The sequence below is a fragment of the Numenius arquata genome, chromosome 1 (genome assembly GCF_964106895.1).
Source record: "Numenius arquata chromosome 1, bNumArq3.hap1.1, whole genome shotgun sequence".
Lineage (NCBI taxonomy): Eukaryota > Metazoa > Chordata > Aves > Charadriiformes > Scolopacidae > Numenius > Numenius arquata.
The window spans coordinates 21,536,200-21,560,939 of NC_133576.1; the positions used below are offsets into that span (position 1 = coordinate 21,536,200).

The window sequence follows — 24,740 nt, forward strand, 5'->3', positions numbered from 1 at the left end:
CTGTATGTATGTTATTTTTGGCTAAGCTTGCTTATGATTTGAATCAAAATATTATGATAGATTTTTCTATGAGATGACAACCCAGATCATTTTGCATTATATGGTATGCAAAGAGATGGGAAACATGAGAATATTTACAATATAATATATAATCTTAGTCATTTCTTGATAACAGTCATGGTTATAGAGCATTCTTCCGCCTAAAACTCCTAAGTGTATCCAGCACAATTTAACAGCAATAAGCCAAACCGTGCATTGTGGAGTGCTGCCTGAGTCCTTCCCAAACACCATCATGGTCGATCAGAGCACCGAGTCCACCGCTGGGTCAGGAGACGCATGCACATAAATATGCAGCCCACGTTCTTTGGTCCTGCTGGAACCACTGTCAATCATGCCTGCCACACAGCCTACAGAGATGCTTTTGCATGCTCTTCTAGACAAGGAACCAAACGGCACCTTTCTCCATGCAGCACAGAAAACAGTAACTCTAGCTGCAGTTTTGCTGAGGCATGGCCAGAGACACAACTATTCTGACTTCGGCTGGAGGAACGACGCAGCAACAATGTCACTCGCTGTGGAAATGCAACCACCTGTCAGCAAATGGCAGAAACTCCGTGTAATAACGGGCTAAATATCGCATCCAGCTGAAAGTGCGTGGAAAAAGGGCAGGGTTTGTTTGGGGTTGGTTTGGTGTGGTTTTATTTTAAAGGGTCATAACGGGTGGTGGTGCGCAAGCGTCACCCGGGAGGCCCCATCCCATCCGTTCAAATGGAAGCGAGAGTTTTCAGCAAAGCACATTGTTCTGCTACAAATCTATTTGCCGATTCCCACTGAAGTGAATAGCCCTTCACTCCGGCAGGAATTTGTGCCGTCACTTCAAATGTTATGCATATAAGTTAATTTCACACTGCTTCAGGACTTTGTTTTCAAATGACCAAAAGGGTTAAGAACGGAGAAGTAAATGCTTGCCAAGCGCCCCAGTCTAAATGAAGGGTAAGGGCTTTTTTTCCAGGGGGGGGAAGGGAAGGAAAGGGCAGGTGGGTGGACAATGGCCAGAGAGAGACGAAGATATGGACTGGAAGTAAACTGTAGTCTTCTGTCTTTCTACAGCTCAAAGATGCTTTTGACCAGGGCTGCTGCCAACTGTGGAAAACCATCTTTTTATGGAAAAAATATGCCAGTAACAATGGATTTACAAGAACTGAGCCAGTGTGTCCTATATGCATTTATTCAACATTATGCAAGATTAATTGTTTGGAGCATCATGCCTTCAGGAGTGTTCTAAGCATTGGGGAGCCAAATTTAGCCCGGAGATCATGAAGTCAAATTTCCTTTTGTATCACAGAGTCCCCAGGATGCCTGATTACAACAGTGCTGAATCTGGCACTGGAAGATGTTACCTACAGACTGGGCACAGTTCTGTTTAAATATGACAAACTGCATTTGCTTCCTTAGCCTGCATGAATTGATGTACATATTTTGGTTCTAGACCTTCAAAACATTTTGTTTTAAACAGACTTAATGCATTTTGTTGTTTTGGAATGAGAAGAAATGAAAATATTATAGCAGATGACAATTTGATTATAGTTGTCACAAATAGGATTTTAAGGGTTGCACTCTCAATTACACTGTGGCCCCATTGTATTTCCTGCCCATCCTAAGAGTGTCTTAAACTTGGTGTAAATGTAATTATGAGATGCAATTTGCTTCGACTGTTAACTATAAAAGGGGATTTATCTATATAGGACTCATCTGTACAGGGAAATGGAATAATTACATCCAATTAAAACATCTACCTGGAATGTTACAACAGCAAAGCCATACCAGTATAAATTATTCTGCTACAATTACGCTCATCAATTTTCCTGAGTAAAAAGGCTCTTTGTATGAATAAAAATTGGACTCTAATGATTAATTCAGTATTATATTTATCCAGGTTTATTGGCATGGTGGAATATATTGGTTTCCACAGAATCAAAATGGCAAAGAGTACAGCAACAGCGTAAAGGAGCAGGCTTCAAAAGTATCAGCACAGTGGGAAAACACTCTTTTTTCCTTTAAACAAACTGTCATACAAATCTGCTTACGCACTTTTGGACAAGATCCTGTGAACCACCTGAGCAATCCTGAGTCCCAATCCCAGAGCAAATTGGCACGAGAACCGTTTTGTACTAGCTGAGGATTAGATTTACAGAATTACATCGATATCACAAAACTTTGAGAGTCCTCTCGATTGTGTTGGTTTGCATAGCAAAACGTTGATGAACGTCGAATGTCCATCATGGCTAGCACTTTGCCTCTAGCAACTCTTCCCCTGAATTCTGTTTTGTTTCACAGTTACAAATTAATGAGGCCAGTTAATTGGCAAACATTCAGCGTAGCTGAAGACCGGATGAACATACTATTGTGAGCATCTGATAAACTTAGCCATGCGTAGCTTCAAGACAAACTGCTGTTCGTGCCCACCGTTGAAGGAAGTTATCAAATATTACACTGTTTTGTGGAAAATGTAGGGCTTGTATGAAACCCTCTTCCAGGAGATGTCTCAGCAGCAGGTATGGTATCCACAGCTATTCAGTATTTTCGCTGAAGTTTTGCAAGGATAGTGCATCTGAAATGAAAAAGCACACCTAGGTTGTAAAGGAGCAAGTCTCAAAACCCGGTTCTTCCCAGCTTCTGTATTTTGCTGTCCAAAATCTGATTTGGCGATACATCCATTGACACTGTGCCCACAACACTGACGTTCCTATCAGTGCTGAGATGCAGCAAAGAAACTGTATTTCCAAGAAAAGTCACCTTTAATTTTGTGACCTGGTTACAGCCTGCTCTAATTCCGAGACAGCCCTTAGCTGGGACCTTGGGCAGAGACACGAAGCCCCTCTTCACCTCCAGAGCAGCCGCCTTACTTACAGACAGCATCCGTCTCCGCCTCTGGCTGGGGCATCATCGCTCCCCCGGGAGCGCCTCTGCCCTCACGGACGACAGCCTTACCCAGAGCAGAGCTATGTGCTGTGCCACAAGCCAAGAATCCCTGCAAGGCGTTAGCGTGATAGACACCCTCCCTGCCGCCCCCCGGACCCCGCAGGCCCCTCTGCCAGGGCCGCACCGGGCCATATTTGGTATTCCTCGGTGGTTTCTGCCCAGGGCTCCCGCTGCTCCCGCATGGCTTCAGACCCCTTCGCTTTGCCAGCGCCCGCCTTCGGACGCGGCCGGCTCTTTCGGGCTCAGGATGGGGCCCGCATCTTCTCGTTCCCCTGCGCTCCGCGCTCCCCTCCCGCAGGCTGCCGAGGCGCCTGCACCGGCCACGGCGGGAGGCGGTGTGGAAGCGGGTGCCCCTGCCCGGTACCTCGGTGGTGAGCGGGTAGGACGTTACATGTCCCCTCTCGAGGGGTTCGCCAACGGCAGAGTAAGGGACCAGGGGATAACGGCGGGAAAGTTTGCTGCCGGTAAAACCCCGCAGCCAAAGCCGCCAGCGGCCCAGCGCAGGATGCGGGCGGCCACCCCTCTGGAGGCCGCCGCGCCGGCCGGTCCCCGCCGCTCCGAGGGGAGCCCGGCAGCTGCCCTCCCCCCCACTCCAGCCCCTCCCCGAATGGGAACGTCCGTGATTGCGCCCGGCGCCTGGCGGAGCGGGCTGCAGCCGGTCCCCCGCCGCCCTCCAGGGGACACGCTGCTGACCGGTCCCCAGGCCGCGGGGCAGCCGCCACCTGGCCCGGCCCGGCCCGGCCCGGCTCCCCTCTCCTGCCGGCTACCCCGCTGCCTCAGCGGGGCCCGCGGCCGGCGTGCGCCGGACAGCGGCCGGGAGGACGCGTAGCGGAGCCTCCCCTCCCCGGGGGAGGCGGCCGGGGGAGGGGGGGGGGGGGGGGCCAGGGGAGGGTGGGGAGCCGGGCCGGGCCGCCGGGGCGCGCGGCGCCCCCGACCACGCTGGGGGCGGTGGCGGGGAGGGAAGAGGGGGCGGGGCGGGACGTACCAACAGCCCCCCTCCCCCGGGGGGAGGACACTGTGGCACCCCTTCCCACCGGCTCCCCGCGCCGCCAGTGTTGCCAAGGGGAACCCCCCCCGCAGTGCGCGGGGGCGTCTGCGAGTCCATAGAGCCGAGAGAGGTGAGGGGGGAGTCGAGGCGCCTCGCCCCGGGGCGGGTGGAAGAAGTAGGGGGGGTAGGGCGGGGGTCGAGGTAGACGCGCACGGCGCACGCCTCCCTCTCCCCCCCCCTCCCCGCGGCGGGGTGGTGTGGCCCGCTCTGAGGAGGGCGGGGAGCGGTGCGCAGCGCCTCCCTGCTCAGTGACACACGCACCCGGTGCGGGGCGGCGGCGGCTGGTCGGGGAGCGGGAGACGGGCGAGCGTCGTAGCGGCGGCGACTGCGAGCCGAGCCCGGAGCATGGCAGGGGCCGAAGCCGCCGTGGAGGCTGCCGCTGGTTTCACCCCTTCGCCGGCTCTTCCCGCCCGCCGGGAACTTTTTCCGGCGGCCGGCGGCGGTGCCTCCCCCCGGTGGTGGTGGCAGCAGCGGCGGAGGCAGCAGCAGCGGCGGCGGTTCCGCTCGGCGGTGCCTCCCGGGCCGGGGCTGGGGCTGCTGGGGCTGGTTTTCTCTCGCTTCTGCTGCAGTAAGTGAAACTTTTTCCCGTTGGCGGCCGGGGCAGGGCGAGGGGGCGGGAGGAGGAGGAGGAGGAGAGAAACCCGAGCCCCGGCAGCGCCGGGGGACTTGGCCGAGTTGGGGGAAACTTTGTGTGCGCGCCCGGCGGGGCGGGGTGGCGGTCGCCTGCCCGCCGGACGCCCTGCCGACGGGGAAGGCGGGGTGGGACGCGGCAGGGGTCGTAGGAACTTCCCCCGGGAGCGAGGGGGAGCTGGACCCCGGGAGAACTATGGGCGCTTTCCCCCGCCGCCTTCCCGAGAAATCCCCGCGAGCGCCGCTGCCGGGACGCGCAGATGCTTGGAGGCCGCCGCCGGCTGGAGCGGGTGCCGGCCGACCCGGGAGGCCGCGGCGGGGGCGGGGAATGCCGTTGCGCCGGCCGTTGGGTTCGTTGGCCGCGGCGGCGGGGACCGTTACCCGCTGCGCGCCTCCGCCAAGCTTGTCGGGGCGGTCGGCTCCGCGCCGGCCGGCTGGAGCGGCCGCAGCCCGCGGCGGGGGAAGTTAGTCCGCCGCTGGTCCAGTGGCGGGGCTGGGGCTTCCCCCTCCACCCGCCCTCGGCGGGCGGCAGGTTATCCGCCGTAATTCCCGTCCGGAACGGCGGGCTTTCGTTTGTTTGCGGAAATTCACGGCTGTTTCTCTCCCCCCTCTCCCCGTCCCCCCACGCCCTTAGCCATCGGGAAGGACAGAAGGGTGGGTCTTCGTGTTCTCCGGGCGTAGTTCGCTCTTTGCCTCTGGTGCTGTTGGCTCGCGTCGTTGTTTCCCCTGAGTTAGGGTGAAATCAGTTCTGTTGGCGATGAGCTTATGGTTTTAGATCGCCTGTCTCTTCTCGGAAGAATGGGTTCGTGTGCTCTACATCACCCACGTCCTGAGCAGCTGCTGCTGGGGGACACTGCCGTACGGGGACCCCATGGGCTTGGTGTGACCGACCGCTCGTAGGCAGATACCAGCACCACCACCCACCCGTGCTTTCTGCTGGGGGAAACATGCAAGCGACGTAGCAGTTGGAAACTAAATCAGAACAGGATTTTTTTAATTTTTTGTTTCTTACTGCATGCGATGTCGTGTGTGTAGTGTCATCTTTACAGCAGTAGAAGATGAGGAAAAGAGTGGACTTGGGTAAGAGCACGTTGAAACCCATCATCTTGCTGTTGTATTCCCAATGCAGTAATGAATAGTTGGCAAGGATATTTTATTATAGGGTATACCGTGTCCTTTCCCTTTTGAAGGAAGGAGGAACAAGTTAGAGGAGGTAGTCTCTGGAGGTTCATGTGATAAAAATACCAAGGAACTTGCAAGCCATGCCATCATAAAGCAGTTATATAGCATCTGAGAAATGCTTTTTCAGGGAGGGAGTTGAGGCACTACTGCTGTAAGACTGTGCTCTTGTATGTAGTAGTCTCCCCCCTCTGGCAATGATGTAGCTTTCAGAAAAGATGGTTGTTACTAATTTAAGCTTAAACACATTCATTTTCTGAAATACACCCCTGTTAAATTGCATATGTTCTAGCTGTACCTAAAGAAAGGCAACTATGGGAAAGATGGAATGGTGGGTCTTGATGTACATAGGGCTTATTTTGGAGGAGGAAGAGTAATTCATCATCATTCGTTGTTTTGATGGTGAACCTGTTACTGTTTCAATGTACTCAGCTAGTGTGCTCACATAAATTTTGTTGAGGACAGATTTGGTCCTAGTCAAGCTGAATAACAACTGCAGTAGCTCTTACAGTGTAAGAGTTCTGTGGACTAGGTGACTGTCCTTAGCCAGAGATGAGTGGGATGCTTCTTTAGAGAAGATTAACTAACTATATGTTAGAGAAGCAGTCTAAAAGTTGAAGTGCTTCTGCAGAAATTTGTCTGTGTTGCACAGATTATGTCCTGGCTACAGGATTAAGTCTCTAAATTAGTGGCTTTCCTCGGTATTTTTTTTAATAGGTCATCAGCTATTAAACTAAGTTACTGTTGAAATAACAGAAACAAGATCTATTGCCTTCTTGCATGTGTGCTCTCTAGAGCTGCTTGGCTGAATGTTTTAAAAAGTGTTCAAGACCTATTTTTCTTCCTCTTTAAATACATCCAACAGTCTAATTTTCCATACATAAAACTTCAGAGTGCTTAGTTGATAGCAAACACTTATTAGACAGTGTTGGGCTTTATTTGTGGTAAATTGACTTTTTCAATATTAAGAAGGCACTATGTTTCAAAACCTTAAGGTTTGAAGACTTAGTTTTCATCGGGTTGGCAAACTTCTTGCACTAGCTGTTTTTTCCCTCTCCCTCTGTTCAGGGGGGTTTCTGCTCTTTTGTGATTAAAAAGATGAAGTTGCAGACTTGACATGGCCTTGCAAAGCTATTTGTACGTGTAAATCTGAAGATACTAGTAACAATGAAGTTCAGAGCATCCGTGTACTGAGTCATGTGGTGCCTTGCTATTTTTGTCTTGATGAGTGTAATTCAGATGTCAGTCTTCCCAGATTCAAGATGTGAACTTTACTGATAATGCTTCAGAACATCTGCCAAAAGCGGGACTGTTGTGTTGAAATAATGTTCTTTTTCAAGCACAAAGTTTTGAAGCAAAATGTATGGATAAAAGGGGGAACTTAAGAGACTGATAGTGTGACTTCTGGACTGTGAGGTAAGAAGGAGGGGAAGTTGGTTTTTCATCATCTTAGTTTTTAGATTACTTTTTTGCCCCTGAAACTTCCCACAATTGTTTTCCTTATCTCTGTAACTGTTGAAGGTGAGCGTGAAGGAAAAATAACGTAATGAGTGTAGCTTTCAAGAGTGCTCGTAAACACATTTTGAGCATGATTTTGTGTTGACAGAACCCAAAATGACTAAATATTTTTGGTCACCATATTTCCTACTGGTTAGTTGGTTCTGATAATGCTAGCAAAAGGAAGCATTGAAAATGGCACTACATCAAAAAATTGCCCTGGTAGAAAAACTTCAGTATAAAATCAAATCAAATTTTATGCAGTCATTTTGACTGAGAGCTGGAAATGATGATTTATTTAGTCTATAATTCCTCAGAGAAATATTACCAAAAAAAACCCCATGAGAGGAAATGGATGTGGAATCTGAAATAACAGCAACTTTTGTTTTTTTGAATAAAAATAAACCTGCTTTAATAATAAATCTGCTTTAATAGATACTGCTCTTTTTAGGAAAGCGAGACTAGCAGGTTCAGCTTACATGTATGAGTAATTATTCCACTTCTCAGTTTAACAGTGCATCATGCAATGAAGTATGTACTAAACTTATATGACCAAATTTATTGTATCTTTGAGCTAGGGGAGATGTATAGCATCCATAAAGAGCATTATCATAACCTTTAATCTATAAAATAACTTTGTGTATGTTGTGGCAAATATTTTTCACCTATGCTGTATATGAGGACCTGTGTGCTGCTAAATAATGAATTACTTGTAATTTCAGTGCCTTGTTAGTTTGCACAAAGTGCTAAGTTTTTTGTGAAGTTTGTTGGAATGTAAACATGAGTTAAAAACTAAGCAAAATTATAGTGAGGTGAATAGAAAAATGTATATGATGCATTTTTCAGGGACTTCACAGAGGAAATACGTTTATTTTTTTCCAGTGGGGATCAATGATTATGTTAAGCTTCCCAGACTAGAAACAGAAAAGTTTGTGGGGCATGTTTTTTAATTTCCTTTTTTTTTTTTTTTCGTAAAACAGCCTGGAGAGCAGAACTCCAGGCTATAGAGGAGGGGTTGGATTACAAAGGTGTGGATAAAGACAAGTATATACTGTTCCATATGCAAAAATGGAGTTGCAAATGGAAAAAAAAAAAAAAAAAGGAAATTCTAAAGTAACTATTGACCACAACAGTCTATTTGACTAGAAACTTTTTTTTTTTTTTAGGATTTTCAGTTCAAGTCATGACAAAAATATGAGATCAAGCAAACCAGGTTGCTACTTTGGAAATGGGAAGGTGTTGTAGAGTGTTCAAAAAGACAACAGAATGAATTTTTTCCTCACTGTGTATAAAAGACAACAATGATAGTTTAGAAAATCATGTCCGAATATGTATTTATTTTTTTGAAAATGGTATGGAGAGAAATACACTTTTAAAATGGCATTAGGTGAGCCAATATGGCAATAGTAAGAGGAGGAGTGGAATACTGTAGAGGGTATTTTAAAAGTTGGTCACAATGACATGTTGGTGAACTGTGTAGTAGGTAGAGCAGTGTATGAAACTGCTGTGTGAAGAAACAGAGCAACTGCACTGGTGGAAATAACAGAGTAGTTTCAAATAGGGGGAGAGTTAAACTTGGATTATTGGATAATTAGCAAAAAAAAATGAAGCCAGAGGTTTGTCAAGCCTGTACTTCAGGATAACTCAATATAACATGCTGTCTGCTGTTTTGGAACATGTTTTAGCCCTGTTTCATGGTGGTAGGTCTGTCATGTTCAAGATCACTGTTAAACTGTGATGCTCATATAAAATACAAAATACCAAAGTGTGTAGGTACTAACGTTTTAATAAAATATACTGTATAGGCTTATAATTCTTGACTATTTAAATATTAGACAAGACAGTTTCAATTTGTCTGCATGGAAATAGAAGTTTCTCTGAAAGAGCTGGGCAGGGTAAAAGCAGGTTACAGTAATAGTACTTTTCAGGGTGAATGAGAAGTGAGGATGCCAACTAACAGTTTGGCTTCTGTGTACAAGAACTCCCATATATATGGAAGTGAAGCATAATGTTACATTATGTTATTTAAGTTGTTAAGATACGAACGCTTTGAGTATTATAAAAGAGTTGTGATGGTTGTTTAGCCATTTATGCTACATAAAGGTTTCCTGATTTAAACAATGAGTTTCTCTCTTGCCTCCTTAAATAACTTAATCTTATGTCATGGAATATGTAGATTGTTTGATACTGAACAAAAGAAGGCTCTAGCAGGATTTATTTCTTGTAAGATCAGAGTCAAGTATCCTGTTTAGAATTATGGTCAAATCTATGTTCTCCTTCTATAGTAATATTACTCCCAGGATGGTATTGGGAAACAAAGGACTGTTCTGTAGCAGTAGAAGCAAAAATATGTTGCCTTTACAGAGCATCTGTTCGAGCTAATTACCCTTCAGGTGCTGGTAGTGGAGCTTTTACGGTATGCAAAATCACAGGTGTAAATGCATCTGCTGGGGAAAGGAATTGGGGGTGTGTTGCTTCAGTAAGCAGTGTGTGGGGCTAACGAGTAGCATTTGTGAAACTCAAAGAAAAATTGACTTAAGTTCTAGAATCAAAAGTCTAAATCTCAATTTTTTAGAAACAAAATCAGTAGTGAATGGAAGTAGTGTATGAGGAATACAAAACCTGGTAGTGTATGAGGAATACAAAACCTGGTATACAAACTGGTAGAAGGTAATATCACTAAGTGCCGGCTACCTGCAGTGCTGTTAGTAAATGTTGTCCTCTTTTAGTATTGATTCAGTTATCTGTTGAAGAGCAATAAACTTGAAGAGTATTACTTTCCATCCCGTGTTACACCACATTGTTGCTGGGGAGGTAGCTTGACCAGCTGTCCTGTAGTTAAATGCAGCTTTGTCCAAACAGAGCTCTTTATCAGAATGTATGGCTACAGACTGGTTAGATAAGTCTGCAAAGAAGTGAGAGCACTGAGATTGCTTGTGTTGCCTGCTTCCTGTGGAATCCTGGTACTTTGCCTCTTAAAGGTGAGCTCTGTGCTGACAGATTACTTTGCTGTAGCACTGTTTGTTTGTACTTGGACTTCTTGTTTCCAACTTTGAATGTGTTGTATTGAATCAGGATTATTTGAATATTTTTTTGTCTTGATGACTGCTACGCTGACTAGTATATAGAAACTACTGCAGAAGTTCCTGTGAGGAATTTTCTTAGGAACTGGATAACTGGATACTGACTGAACAGCCAGATTTTCTTAGATGTGTAAAGAGTAGCTATAGGCGCAATTATTTAACTATTATTGTTTTGTTATGCCATGTGGTGTTGGTTTCTGTTGCTGTTGTTTGCAGAGAAGGAGTTGTATATGGTCTTTAAAGGTAAATTCTATCCCAGATAATGTTCTATGTGGGGTTTTAGATGTTGGTGGTTTTTTTTTTTGTAGAGTTAGTCTATCTAAAACAAGATCTTTGAAAAGTACTTAATTGAAGGACAGTTGCATTCAGTGCCTTGGAGATCAGCTATTTGAAATGCAGTAATGTGTTTTTATTGAGAGGATAGAGAAGATGAGGAATTACTGGATTAGGTGTGAGAGAGGTTGATCAAGCTCTCTTGTTAGAGGTAAGGGGGTCATTAATACTGTTCTCTATTCCTAGTTAAAAAGCAGATGTATTGCCTCACATCTGTCATAAGTAAGAGAAGAAATTCCAAGAATGGCTAAGAAAAAAAAAATGCATACAAAATAAATGTGTATAAAATACAAGGAAATAGGGGAGAAGCAATGAAACAGTGAAACGTGCAGTAAAGAGTGTCAGGGAAAATAATTGTTGTGTTTCCATCTGTGAAGTGAGGATAGGTAAAAAAGCTGTTAAGTGAGAGCTTGTCTTCCTTGGATGTGAGAAGATGGTGAATGTGTAAAATCATGGGTTAAAATGAGGTGTAGATATGTCTGAGTAAGACTCTTGAGGAGGCTCATGGCCAATATTTACCTTGGTTCTGGAAAAGCTAGACCAGGGGTTGCTTACTACACAATTTAGTACACAGGCTTATGGTGAAGAGCTTCCAGGCATAGCACCGTGACTTCCAAGTCATAGTAAAAACACTAAACAAACTTCTTTATTATCCAACAGATGAATGCTCCGGGAGTTATTTTTCTCTTCATTCTTTTCAGGTAATTAACTTTTAGACTTAGGACTGTTTCAAATGTGAACTCAAAAATTGGTCTTTCTGTCTATGAGTTACCAATATAATGAAACTAGCAGCAAGAGTAAGGAACTTTTGAGTCTTGAAACTGCAGTCTCTGTTCTTTATCTTTTTACCTGTGTTTTCACAAGTGTGGGAAACGGAGCAGGTAAAGCTTAACACGAGCATGTTATCAAGGAGGTCAGTATTAGTTCAGGTGGTGAAAAGTAACAAGCTTTCAGACTATCCTCTTTAATCACTACTGCATTCTTCTGTTTGATACTTTTGCTTCTTTTTCATTTTTCAAGTAGTATACAGAAGTAAAAGCATTTTTAATTTTGTAATACCTTAAAATAGCACATTTTCACGTCCTCAACACGAAGGCTAGTGAAGTGTAGCTTGTCATGACTGGTGTACTAGGATTACCTGCAGCAGTAGAAGGCTTTTGCTGATTTCCCCCCCTCAAATCAGATTTTCATTATCTGGTATTTAAGGTACCTTTGTATGTCCACAGGGGATTGTTGTTTTCTCCTTTTCTATTAGTCAAGGCTGGTATAACATGATAGGTTTTAAACTTGTCCTTAGTATCTTTCCGGGATTAGTCTGAACAGAAGAGAATGTTTTCCTTAAGTGACTGTTGTTTTAAATACTTAGAAGGTGCTAGTCACTGTAATGCAGTGGCGTGTGCAGAATTTGAAGCCTTTGAAATGGTGGTGTCCGGTCAAAAACACTTGCTGGAAGGTGAGTAAAGGCTAGTCAAATGGATGTCCGTAGGTGATGTGTGTACAGGTGAGTTGAAGAAAGAAACTGAGCTAGCTTGATGAATTTATTAGGTACTTATAGATCTGTTATTTTCACTTGAGCCCTTGAGTTAGAAGATTACAAATTAGTGCTTGACTTAAATTTTTCTTAATCCTGTTTCATGTGGGTGTTCTTTGCCCACTTATGTTGCTGCTTTTTCACTTGCAATACCAGTCATGCTGCATATGGTTAAGCTGAAAACTATTTATTGCTGGGACAAGCACTCTTAAGAACAGCCTATTGGATGAAGGAATGCTGGCGATAGTGTGAAGAAGTTGAGATTATGTTCAAATTGGGTAACTAGCTTTACTTTATTTCTTTTCAGTGTACATAATTGGGTAGAACAATAGTAAGTTTAGTCAAGCATAAGTTAAATTACATCAAACTCAAAGAACTTCTTCATAGTAACAGAGTAACTGAGGGGGCAAAACTTTTGACTTGTATTAATTTAGGGTAATTTTTTTCCCAGGATTCCTTCTTTAATTTCTGCTACATCACCCATTGGCCCTTGCCACAATAAAAATATACTTAGTCAACTCTGACAAAGATTATTATTGGAGGTCGGAGAAACAAAGATCTAGTGCTGCTAAGCTTAGTTCAATATTGTAGTTTATTTTTAAAGATTGATAGTATTTGCATTATAAAAACCCACTGCTAGGCCCTTCCCAGTGATGCTACTTCTGTATGTTAAACACTTAAATGCACTTTTGACTTCAAAAGACAAACTTTTTTGAAACAGAAGTAATGTTATTATGACTTCGTTAAGGCACTTTAACATTTAAAGAGGCACTATAGATCTGAAGAAATCAACCATGAGAATTTGATGACTGTAACCATACCATTAATCACTTATGAGATTTAAGTGCATCCTGTTGAAAGTTTGTGTGGTGTTGGTAGGTAAAGTAGCATAAAATAGTCTACCTCCGGTAACTAGCAAGTGCATTATACCCATTTATCCAGGATATCCTGTATAGGAAGAAGTATAGCAAGTTCTGCATAGCAGTGTTTCAGCAGTTTGTGGTGCAGAGGCTTGAACTACATCTGATACGTAATTTATATGGCAGGGAGTTGAAACTAGATGATATTTAAGGTCCCTTCCAACTGAAACTATTCTATGATTCTATATGTATAAGACAACTGTTAAGTTCAATGGCTATAAAGTAGTAAGGCTTTTGACTATAACCAGATTACTTATCACAGTTGATACATCAGTGTTTTCACGTGAATATTTAATAAAAGTGTTGCCTTCTGACAAATCAGAATGTAATCTGCTGTTGGCAAATAGTTTTGTGTAAGCTTTGTGTCAGATCTTTTAAAGATTCTGCTGAGTGTTCTGCCTTACAGAAAGAGGTGGGGACTGTGGGACTCTATGGAACTGTTAGTGAAAGTTCCTTTGGTGATGTACTCTACAGATGTGTTTTCCAAGACTCAAGAGGCATGGATTAGGTGTGATAAATTGATGTGGCTGCAAATAAGGTGAAAACTGAAGTGAGGAAAAGGAGTTGCGGTGTCTCCACAGTTTGAGACTGATCTGAAAAGAGGTCCTAAACTGATTGTTGTAAATACATAGGACGGGACAGTGGACAGAGGAGGAGCAATCAGTGTTATTGACCTTGAGAGGCTTTTAACAAGGTTTCCTAAAACATCTTTGTAGGCAAATTGGTGAGATAGGGTTTAGGTAAGTGGATTACTAAGTGGGTGAAAAATTGTGTGTACTGCTGGACTTGGAAGGTTGTGATAGCTGTACAGAGTCCTCCTTGAGGCTCGTTACTGGTGGCAGGCATGTCTTTAAGGATTAGTGCAGGGGCAGTCTGCACTTCAAACCCTCTTCCAGGTCAGTAATGCACTTTCAGCAAGTTTGTTGATGCTACCAGATTGTGAGGGGCAATTGATATGCTGGAGATTAGGGCTAATTGAGTGGAACTCTGTGGGCTGGAGAAATAGCTGGCAGAAACCTCATGAAATTCAACAAAAGGAAATACCAAGCCTTTCTGGGGCGGAATGACCCCATGCATTAGTGTAGATGTGGTGCTAACTGGTGAAAAGCAGCTTTACAGGAAAGAACCTAGGGGCCCTTGTGGTGTATGTGCCTTTGTGGTGTAAAAGGTGAAAAACATATTGGGCATGGTCAGCAAGCTGAAGGAAGCAATTAGTCTCTGCTGTTTGAAGCTTCTGAGACTGTCTGGAGTTTACTGTGCCCAGTTTTGTGCTCCCAGGTATGAGACAGATGCTGAGGTGTCTGTGGAAAGCCACAAAGAGAAGGATTTTAGCAGGACATGATGTATGAAGAGGGGCTGAGAAGTGAATTTGTTCTGTGTTCAGAAAAGTCCAAGGTGGGAGAGCCTAATTGCTGGCTATGTGTTTTTAATAGGAGATGAGACAGAAAATGAAGCCAGGCTCTACTTAAATATGCACTGGGAAAGGATAAGAGGCAACAGACACAAGCTACAAAAGGGAAATTCTAACAAAGTGTTAGCAGTATGTTTTCCCACGTGGGGAATGAAGTACTGAAACAGGTTGTGGAATTTCTGTCCTTGAAAATATTCAGAACCTGGCTATGGAATGACCCTGAGCAACCTGATCCGACTTCAAAGTTGGCCCTGCTTTCAGTTTGGGATCGGATTGGATAAACTCCAGAAGTCCCTTTCAGTCTAAATTACCCTCATTTTGTGCATGGGTAGGCAGGAGCTGGTATACTATAGCTGCTGGAAGAAAAGTAAAAGTGGTTGGAAGTCTTTTTCTATTAAGACTAAAATGCCCAAGTGAAGTCTGAAACAAGATTTAGGATAAAGGAATTTGACTGCTAAAAGCTTATTCTAAAATTGGATCCCATTGTTAACTCCTAAAGTAATTAAGAGATCCTCTAAAACTTACTAAAGAAAGATTTGCCTGCGTGTCTTCTGTTACTTCAGTAAGTAGCCAGTAAAACCAGTCTCTTACAGCACAGAGCTGAGTGGCAGCATGACAAATACTCAAAATGTAGTTTGGCAGTAAATACAGCAGCTATTATACTATTATACAGCATTAATATACTTGGCTATCAGTTACCTAGGCTTACTGTCCTGATGCAGTTCCTGGGGAAAAAAGGGTTAACTTGCTGGAATAGCTTGTAGTGGAGGGTGGCCTTACCAGCTTAAAAAAAAAGCCAGCGGTGGGCAGCAGGCATCCACATAACTTTGTAATGTAGCTGGTAACTCATCAGATCTTGTAGTGGACAGCTGAGATTTAGGCATTGTATTTTTATGATTTGCTGCTCCTGACAAAATATGTTCATTTTGTATTTCATAGTATGGCTGCAGTTGTTAAATATAGGCAGATAACATTCAAACCTTACAAGTAATTGAAACTGTGAGGTTAATGTTTAGCCATCTTCCTGAACTTAAGAGATTTGCTACTTCATGTAGTGCAAAGTACAACCTCCCTTCTCCTCCTGCAGCCCTCGGTTCTTCCTAGAGTAGGTGGTATGTGGGAAGATGAGATATAAAAAGTAGAGGGGCAGCCTGCTTAAGGGAATAGAGACTTTCCTAGGGACTGAAGGTCTTGTTCCTTCATCTAGGACATCACACATGTCCATGTACCTGACTTAATGGTTTTCTAATTTCAGTGTAAGAGGTACAGTTGTGGGGACAGGGAATGCTGAATGCTTACAACTGTTGCTGTATGCTTAGCAGAACTTCAGGTCCTTCCTGAAAATTAATTTCACAAAAAACAACCCCTGCAAAATTCTGATACCTGGGTGCTTATTTCAAGAAATTCAGAATTTTTTACTTGGACAGAATTTTTTGCTAGCTTATCCTTGAGTTTTCTGTAAGGACTGTGTACGCTTGCAGCACCAAATGCATTGGGCAGTCTCTCTGAGCATGCCATGTTCCTTTCTCCATTTAAAGTTGGAGCAACAGTCATTTCTGCTTGACTTAAATTTTTGCTTTAATCTTCCTATGTAAAAGTAATATCCTATTAAAGACAATTAATAAACAAGTTAATATATTAATGTTAATGGGTTAATAAACACGTTAATATAAGTGTTTTTCCATTGGTCTTGTTCCCCCCAAAATAGCTGAAATGCCCTATGTGTGGGGTTTTTTTGAAGTTATCATAAGTCAGGAGGTGTTGGCTGATCTCATGTTCTGTCACCTTGGAAAAGTCATAGTGACTGGAGGAGGTTCCTGATGAGTAGAAAAAGGCAGACATCACATCTTCCTTCAAGAGAAGAGGAACCAGGAAACTACAGCCTGGTCAGGCATTGGGTTATTCCAGTGCATATGTGGGACTTTACACTTGCCAGTGCTGAACTCCATAATGTTCATGCCAGCCTGTTTCTCTAGCATGTTCAGGTCTCTGAAAGTAGCAGTCCTGCCTCCTAGTGTATCAACTGTATCTGTTTGGTATAATGCACAAACTTACTAAGTGCACTATATCCTGCCATCGGAAACATGAAAACTATACTTGCCCCAGTATCAATAGACAATTAGCCAACAGTTGGACTCTGTACAACTGAATTCCACCCTTCAAGCCACTCCCAAACACCTATTTTTGCCCTTTATGTGCAACTACTTTTCTCTGGTAAGTTGGAATAAAGATGAATTACACAGTTACAGAGGACTTCATGAAACTAAGTGATTGAATAATGAAACAATCTGAAGTGTAGGTAAATGTTCAGTGATACCCATGAGGCCCCCTTGACGGAGGGGAGGAGTAAACTTCATATATTGTTGCCTCTGAGCTGACTATTTGTATAGTTGGAAACAAGGCCTTGGGTATGTGATGGTCAGTTCCATAACTGATTATTTTCTGTGTTTTCTTTAAAAGGGCGTGGTGGGCAAATGAAGTGTTGGAGAGCAAAAGAAAATATACTGTGCTAATGTGTTACTAGGTTGCTTGCCTGTTCAAGTACTCTGTTCAGTTTTGGTCCCTTGATGTTAAAAGCAAACAAATAAACAAAACCTAAAAAACTTTAGGGTTGAAGTAGGTTCAGAGGAAGGCAGCAAGGATCAAAGGTATGAAAATGGGCTTCTGTGTGAAGTTGGCTAAGACTTCTCAGTTGAGAAAAGAGATTATTTCTTGGGAGAAGGGGAAGAGATGGAGAGATATGGTGGAACCTGTGAAATCATGAGTGATGTCAACAATGTGTATACATACATTCTTACAGTGCAAGAAATAGGTGCTCATCAAATGAAGCTAAAAGGAGGCAAGTTGCAAGCAAAGAAGGTGTTTTTAGAACTGGTAGCAAGGTTGTTGGCACTCCTTGCCAGAGGATGCTGTGGCTGCAGAAGACAACAAGAAATGGATCACTACTTAAAAATCAGCTGAGGGCGAAGCTGACAGGTGAGATCAGGCTTGGGACAGCTGAAAGCGTTAGGAGTAAATGGTTGTCCTGACAAACAATCCTCCAGTAAGCCTTGGCTCCACTGGATTGTCCTTCACTGGCACAGCTGAGCATCTCTTGCAGTTCTGAACATGGTAGAATAATGGTGATTTATGGCAGCTTGAATGTCTCATGCTTGTCTCTGAAGCTTGGACTGTGGACTGGAAGCTGTGTTGTCTTCACAGTTTTACAGTCTTAAGAGGAAAGAAGACTATCTTTGCCAGAAGTCTTGCATGAAGGCAGCTGCACTGCTGCAGCAGTTTGTACCTTTATAGAAGGTATAAACTAGGTAGTGTACTGTTCTGAAGCATGTCCTCTTAATATTATGTTGGCATCTGCTTTAAAGTTAAAAGCATTGTAATGCCAGTTTTGGAACTTCTAGACTTAGCTCTGAAAAGCATACAAGAATTGAAATGAAAAGGTTTCAATTGAACTTCATTCAAAGAATGAACTAATGTCCAGAAACTGGCAGTTCTTCTATAATATATGTATGTAATTGTCTCTTTGTGTCATGAAAGGCAGTTGGTAGTAGGTGATGGGGCTGACTTAAAGGCAAATGAAGTTCTGTGTACTTGATTTATAGATGGCAAAAAAGCTGAAGGACTAGCTTAGGACTAAAACTAAGTGATTAGGAGCTACCCTATATCTCCTGAGTGGAATTTCTGTCATCACCTTGAATTCACAGCCTTGCAAATAAATGAAGAAATGGAGCTTTTAAAATTAATTTTTAGGAAACAACACTAAACATGTGTCTAAACATCAACTTATAACAACTTATTAATGAGTGTACTCAGAATGAGTTGCTTTTTTCACAGCTGAAGGCTGTCTGTTATTTTTCCAAGTCTTATTTGTGGCTGAGAATGAGAAAACTAGTCTCTAAGGAGTGATTTGAGTATGTCATAGTGACTCAGTTGAGGACAAACTGGTGCTAATAGAGATTTCGTGTTGATTCATATACACAGCTCTGAAGAGTTAAGAGCTTTTAAAAAAAAAAAAGTGACAAAAGCTGAATATATTCTTGTGGATCAGAGTATGAGAAATAATAGAGAGGACTGATTATCTGCTGGGAGCTGGCTGGCCCTTTGATGAAGAAAACCTTTACTGAAAAGAGTATGTGGAGCTCTTTAACAAATTTTCCAATCAAAAGTTTGAGTTACATGAATAACTGCTTTTTTTTTGATATCTCTTGCTTTTCTTTTTGTGTATTTGTACTTATTACTTCTGGTATTTCAGCATTTAAATTTATTTAAATGGGAATGTGAAGCATTTTGTGGTGTTTAGAGAGAGGAAATGGTGTATGTTTCTGTAGATAACTTTTGAACTACTTGTTTACTCTTATTACTAGTTTTTTGAGGAAGTGGGACTAAGCATGAGATGTTCTCCTCCAGTCCTGCTTTTGAGTGTGACCCGTTTCTTGGAAAACAAAGAGTACCTTATTGTTTTGTGTGTTTCCTTTTAAAGGGTGTGGGACTGGGAGGTTTGTCTGGTTAAACAGAGGTTGGAATGTTCATTGCGGAAGAACGTCCAGCTGCTGCATAACTTGCCTCACTTATTAGTTCAACATGTCTTGTAAACATCTGAATGCTTAGTATCAGGATAAACACAAATGTCTTAATTTGTTATGTGTTAACATACATAGAAGATTATAATGTAAGAGCATGTAAAACAGGCACTGGTGCTAATATGGTTTAAGTTGAAATTCCAGATGAAGTTTTAAAGTTCACGGGCCTTTGTAAACATTCTTGGTGAGCAGTTAAATTTAAAGCTCTAACCTTATAAAATTGGCTTTCTAAGTGTCCTTCACAACTCAATTTGAATCATGAGCCTAACCTTTATTTTAAACTTTCCTCTAGTGTCTTAGATTGTATTTAGTTTCCTGCTGCTTGACACTAAAGGTCTGTGCAGTAAGGTAGGAAGCAGAGTATGCAGGGGCACAGTTTCTGCCCCGGGTGGAGGTGGTGAAACTAGACCAGAAGTACCAGTTAACACGTGAAGAAAGCAGCATTGTGAAATAAGAATAGTGGGTCACAGCCATGCCGACTTGAAAAAAAGCTCTGCGCTTGAAACTTCGACTCATGACTCTGAGTTGTGCTTAAGCTATGTTAATGTTAAACTCAGAGGTTTAACTACTTTTTCTTTGACTTTGTGTTGCACTGGAGTAAAATACCCCTTTCTAATCTGTTTCCTTGCTTTCTGTGATGAAAACATCTATCTTGCTGATAATAAGTGTTTATTGTGGTGCTATAGAGGTTTGTATACTCTATCATCTTGACTCATTTATATTAGGATGAGAGTATTTTGTCCAGTATTGTATTATATGGCCTTTTAACAGGCAGTATGAATCTTCTCCCTGTGGGCTCTGGATGCTATCTTGTGACTGGTATCTGTAGCCTTCCCCACAAATACCAGTATTCCTCAATATCTGTATATAGCTATACATGTTGATTCAGCAACTAGAGGAAGATAATTGACTTTCCCTTCCGTCAGCTGTGGGGACTGAAGGGGTTGAGTAAGATGAGCCTCTTGTTAGAATAGTGCGACATGTTGTCAGCTCCACCCTTAGAAGCAGCAGGTAGAGGTTCAAAATACTTAAATTCTGCAGAACATCCTGTGATAGGACTTAACTGAGAATTTATCTGTCTTGGGCTTGATCTTTTGGGTAATACTTCTGCTTTAGCAACAGTTAATTCTTGATTGACACAGCACTGAAATTAAGAGACTGACCTTTACATGCATTGTCGAACTCAACCTGTTCTTGTGGCCAGCGTGTTCAGCTTCTAGGTTGCTTTAAAAAATTTATCTTTGTGTAACTTTTTCACAATTTTCAGCTTGCAACGATGTTTCCCTTGCCTTTGTAAGCATGTAGGCTATAATTGCCTGAAGGGGAGGTGCTTATGTGTTAGATAAAGTTAAGACTGGGACCTAGTTTTGGTTCATTTGTAGGTATAAAAAGTTAACATTCAGAAGTTAATAGATGCACTTCCAAGTGATGAATATGTGTAAATCACAGTAGTGATAAATAAATGCAGCAGGAGAAATCCAGGAATATGTCATTATTTAAACAATTGTCATAATGTTCCTCATTTCCCTTTGGTATCAGGTTGACCTCTGAATTCAAAAGATTGAGTCCCTTGAACATTGATAAAATACGAAAGCAGTCTGAGATGACTTTGAGTGCATTTGCCAGCTAAAGAGGATTTCAGTAGCCTCTGCTTCAGACTCTTCAATTGCTACACCTCACTTCAAGATTTTTTGCCTTCTGGTAGGCTTTTGCATGTCTGTTATACTGTTGTGATAAACACTGAACAAGTTTTTAAGAATTTGAGCCCTCAACGTAAGAAGGACATGGATCTGCTGGAGCAAGTTCAGAAGAAAGCCATGAAGATCAGAGGGTTGTAGCGCTTCTCCTATGAGGACGGGCTGAGAGAATTGAGGTTGTTCAGCCTGGAGAAGAGAAGTCTCCGGGGAGACCTTATAGTAGTGTTCAAGTATTCAGGAGGGCCTACAGGAAAGATGGGGAGGGACTCTATCGGGGAGCATAGCAGTATGGCAAAGGGTAATGTTTTTAAACTGAAAGAAGGTAGAGGTAGATTTAGATTGGATGTTAGGAAGAAGTTCTTTGAGGATGGTGAGACACTAGAACAGATTGCCCAGAGAAGTTGTGGATGCCCCATCCCTGGAGGTGTTCAAGGCCAGGTTGGATAGGGACTGGAACAACCTGGTCTAGTGGGAGGAATCCCTGCCCATGGCAGGGGCTTGGAACTAGATGATCTTTAAGGTCCCTTCCAACTCTGACCACTCCATGATTCTATGAATTGGTCTTCTAAGATGGAGATAACATACCTCTGGTTTGCTTTTTAAAAGGCAGATGCTGTATAAAAAAGGGAACTTGAGCTGAGTCTAGTGAACATAATGCTTATAGAAGTCAGTCTCATGCCCTGTTTCTGCTCCCAGCCTACTTCCCCCAAAAAACTTCATTGGCAAGCTAGCACTCCGCTTCAAGCGAGGACTGGTAAAGCAAATCCAAAGATGAGAACAACACTAGGCTATAATACTATCTCTTTGATGTAAGTGCAGTTTTTTCCTAGGTACTTGCTTAACAATTTTAATTGGAAGCTAGTGTTGGAGCATTTTGTACTACTTAATCTTGAGTCTTTTCCATTCCTTGGTCCTGATCTTTTTTTTTTTTTGACACAGTAATTTGATCATGCTCTGGTACTCAAAAGACACACACTGACTTCTTCCCAGTAATTTAAGCATATATTTTTATAAAGCCTCAAGTTAGGGTTTCAGGCTTGTTTTCTGCAGTGTCCCTAAGTGATTTGATTTTCTAGCTAAACAGATCTTAAAATGCCAGTAGAATATGTGGCTGTGGTCTTGTTGCCTCTGTTGCATTGCCACTTGTGATTGACTAAACCGGGAAAGAGAAATTCAGAAGGCTAGATCAGGAAGAAAAAAGTGAGTGGTTTTGTAGGGCTCTCTCTTAGGTACCTGATGAGTGCTTGTGCAGGAGAGGGAGGGCTGGGAGAATGGATCTAAGCTTTCTGATGTCAGCTAAAATTAAACTGACCTAACAATAATGTCTATCCTGACCTTAAGAGTGTTTCGTGGGAAGTTCTGCTGACATAGCAACTTGATGTCACCAAAATGGGGTGTTCTTATTGTTCTGCTCCACTCTTGATTGGGACTCATCTTAGTTCTCTGTATTAGTGTGTACTAAGGCCAGATACACCTATGAGCTGAATAACTTGCTGACGTAGAGAAAACCTTCAGGTTTTCTGCTCTTCTGCAGTTTGGCTTTATTGTCTTGTGGAAACAGTTGAGCTGGTGCAAAGTGGCTAAGAAGTGGCAATGCGATTTGTCTTGCCAGTGGTGTGCTGTTAAGCAGGCTATGGTTCTATAGCAGGTAACAAAATGGATTGCTTTTGTAACTAGACTTTTGCATGGCTGTTCCATATAGAAAACCTCTAAATCTGCTGTTTATTATAGCAAATAACAAGGCTGGAAGTGTGGAGGCTACTCTCTCATTCTGTAGCATGGGCACTTTGTTATTAAGACGGTCATTATGTTTTCAAGACCCTGTATTTCCTTGGTATCTTTTTTTTTAGTTGGTGAGAAGTTTGGCTAAGAATTACTAGTGAACATGTTATCACAGTCAATATTTGATAGCTTCTAGTTCGGTGGCTTTTAATGCCAGAAATAAGTTTTAGGGATTTTTCCTGCTTTGTTTACTCTTCAAACTGCTTTTTGGTAAGATAAGTGATAATGGTAATTGTTACTGTTTTTAAATAGATTATTGCGATGGTCTGAAACTGGAGAGCTAATGAACACAATGTAAACCTGATAAAAAAAAAAAACAACCTGTTTGAGAAAAATGATGAAATCTAGTAGTTATCTGAAATAAAAGAATAGCTTATACAATTTTTACTGAGATATATTTGCAGTACTTGGCCTTGAAATCTGGTCTGTGTGGTGATGTGAAAGGTGGGTGGGAAAATGAAAAGATATTGCAGCTCATTTTTGGGAGGGAGCAGGGGGTGTCAGAACTCAAAGGGCCAAAACCATGTTCTGCTGGAAGGTATTATACTGTAAATACTAGAACAAGAAGGTTATACTTTCTCTCCTTCCACTCTCAAATGAGGTAATCCATTCTTCAGCTTTGAAATCATTTAAATTGAGGTAGGGCAGTATCACAGCATTAATAAGCAAGTGTGGAGCCATGAATAGTAAATGGCTGCTTTTAAGTCCTTGAGGTTGGTAAAATTAGAGATAGAGAGGAACAACATGTTGCGGTTTGAGAAGCTGAGATGTGGACTGTCGGTGTCTGCATGCAACTAACTGTTATCTGTGAAATAGGTTGGATTTTATTAGCAGGCATGCAAATAGATCGGAAAATATGCGTGTCAAGTAGATCAACTAGGAGGAGTATCCACCTGCTTAACACCTCATAACTTTAGACGCAAGGTAGTTTTGTGATAGACTTGGATGTGAAGTACTACCAGCATGGATTGGATCATTGTGCGATCAAAACATCTGTTAGTGTGTAGGAACTTAGGTAAAACTCAAACATCTAAAGGTACTGGAGATAACAATAGTACCAGGCTGCATATGAAATAGTACTGGACAAGCTCTTTCTGATCAAAACAAGGTAAATTGATTGCCTGTGCAATCTGACTAGTAGTATGAATTGGTTCATTAAAGGACTAAGTCTGGCTGACTGATACAGACAAGGACTTCTAAAACATATATACAGGCTGAATGATAGTTAAGTTCAAAGCTTTGAAATTGATGGGATTGGGTGCCATATGACAATATGGTACTCAAGTAATTATTGTAAACCACCAGTAAAAGTCATCTGACAGTGTACTCAATTAAGCAGCTTATGTGAGAACCTCATTCCACGTTTCAAAGACTTTCTGGAACTTATAACCTGTCAGAGTGCACATGATTGAGGGAAGATGTCAGAAATTTTTTCATCTTCCAAGTAAGCAAAAAGGAAAATAGATTCCACAAAAACTTTGTCAAATCTAAAGAAAAATCTAAGAAAACTTCATGATGTTTTGCATTGAGAAGTTACAAAACGAGATCTTGATTAGTAAGTGAATACAAATTTTTTTTTCTTAAGGGATGTTGAGAATGATAAGGAAGGACTTCAGTATTGAAACTGACTGTGCAAGCAGAGGTCAGATCTCAATGTTAGATTTCAAGAGGAGGAGAGCTAGGCTTTATTAAAACAGTGAATGTGTCCTATGCATCAGTACCTTGGATCAGTTAAGGAGATGAATAATGTGGCCTTGAAATGTCTTGTTCTTCAGAATCTTGTGCATTGTAAGCCTGGAAAGCTTTACTTTGGAGTAGACATGTAGCTGTTAATCATTATTCAAGTACAATCTTAGAGAAAAGTATTAACTCTTGAGTGGAAGTGTCTATGTCAGAGGAAATACCTGTCTTAGAGTCCCAAGTCTTGGAGAGCCCTGATATCAATATAGTAAATAACTTGCTATTTTGAACTGTTAGCTTCATTATTCAGCAACCAAAAGTTAGTTAAATACTGATAATTGGCTGAAGTTTAAAACTAAAGGTGTTATTGTGAACTAAAGATGTGGTTGT

The 24,740-nt window shown here is 42.4% G+C and overlaps 1 protein-coding gene across 1 annotated transcript in view; it reads left to right on the forward strand.

The window, feature by feature from the left end:
• Positions 1 to 4,289: 4,289 nt before the first annotated feature.
• The window catches only part of NECTIN3 (nectin cell adhesion molecule 3), a 47,661-nt gene continuing 27,210 nt past the window's right edge, over positions 4,290 to 24,740 (forward strand). Inside the window, exon 1 of the mRNA XM_074154217.1 lies at positions 4,290 to 4,598. Coding sequence (XP_074010318.1) covers positions 4,376 to 4,598 — 223 coding nt within the window. The 5' untranslated portion in view covers positions 4,290 to 4,375. The remainder of the gene's footprint in view (positions 4,599 to 24,740) is intronic.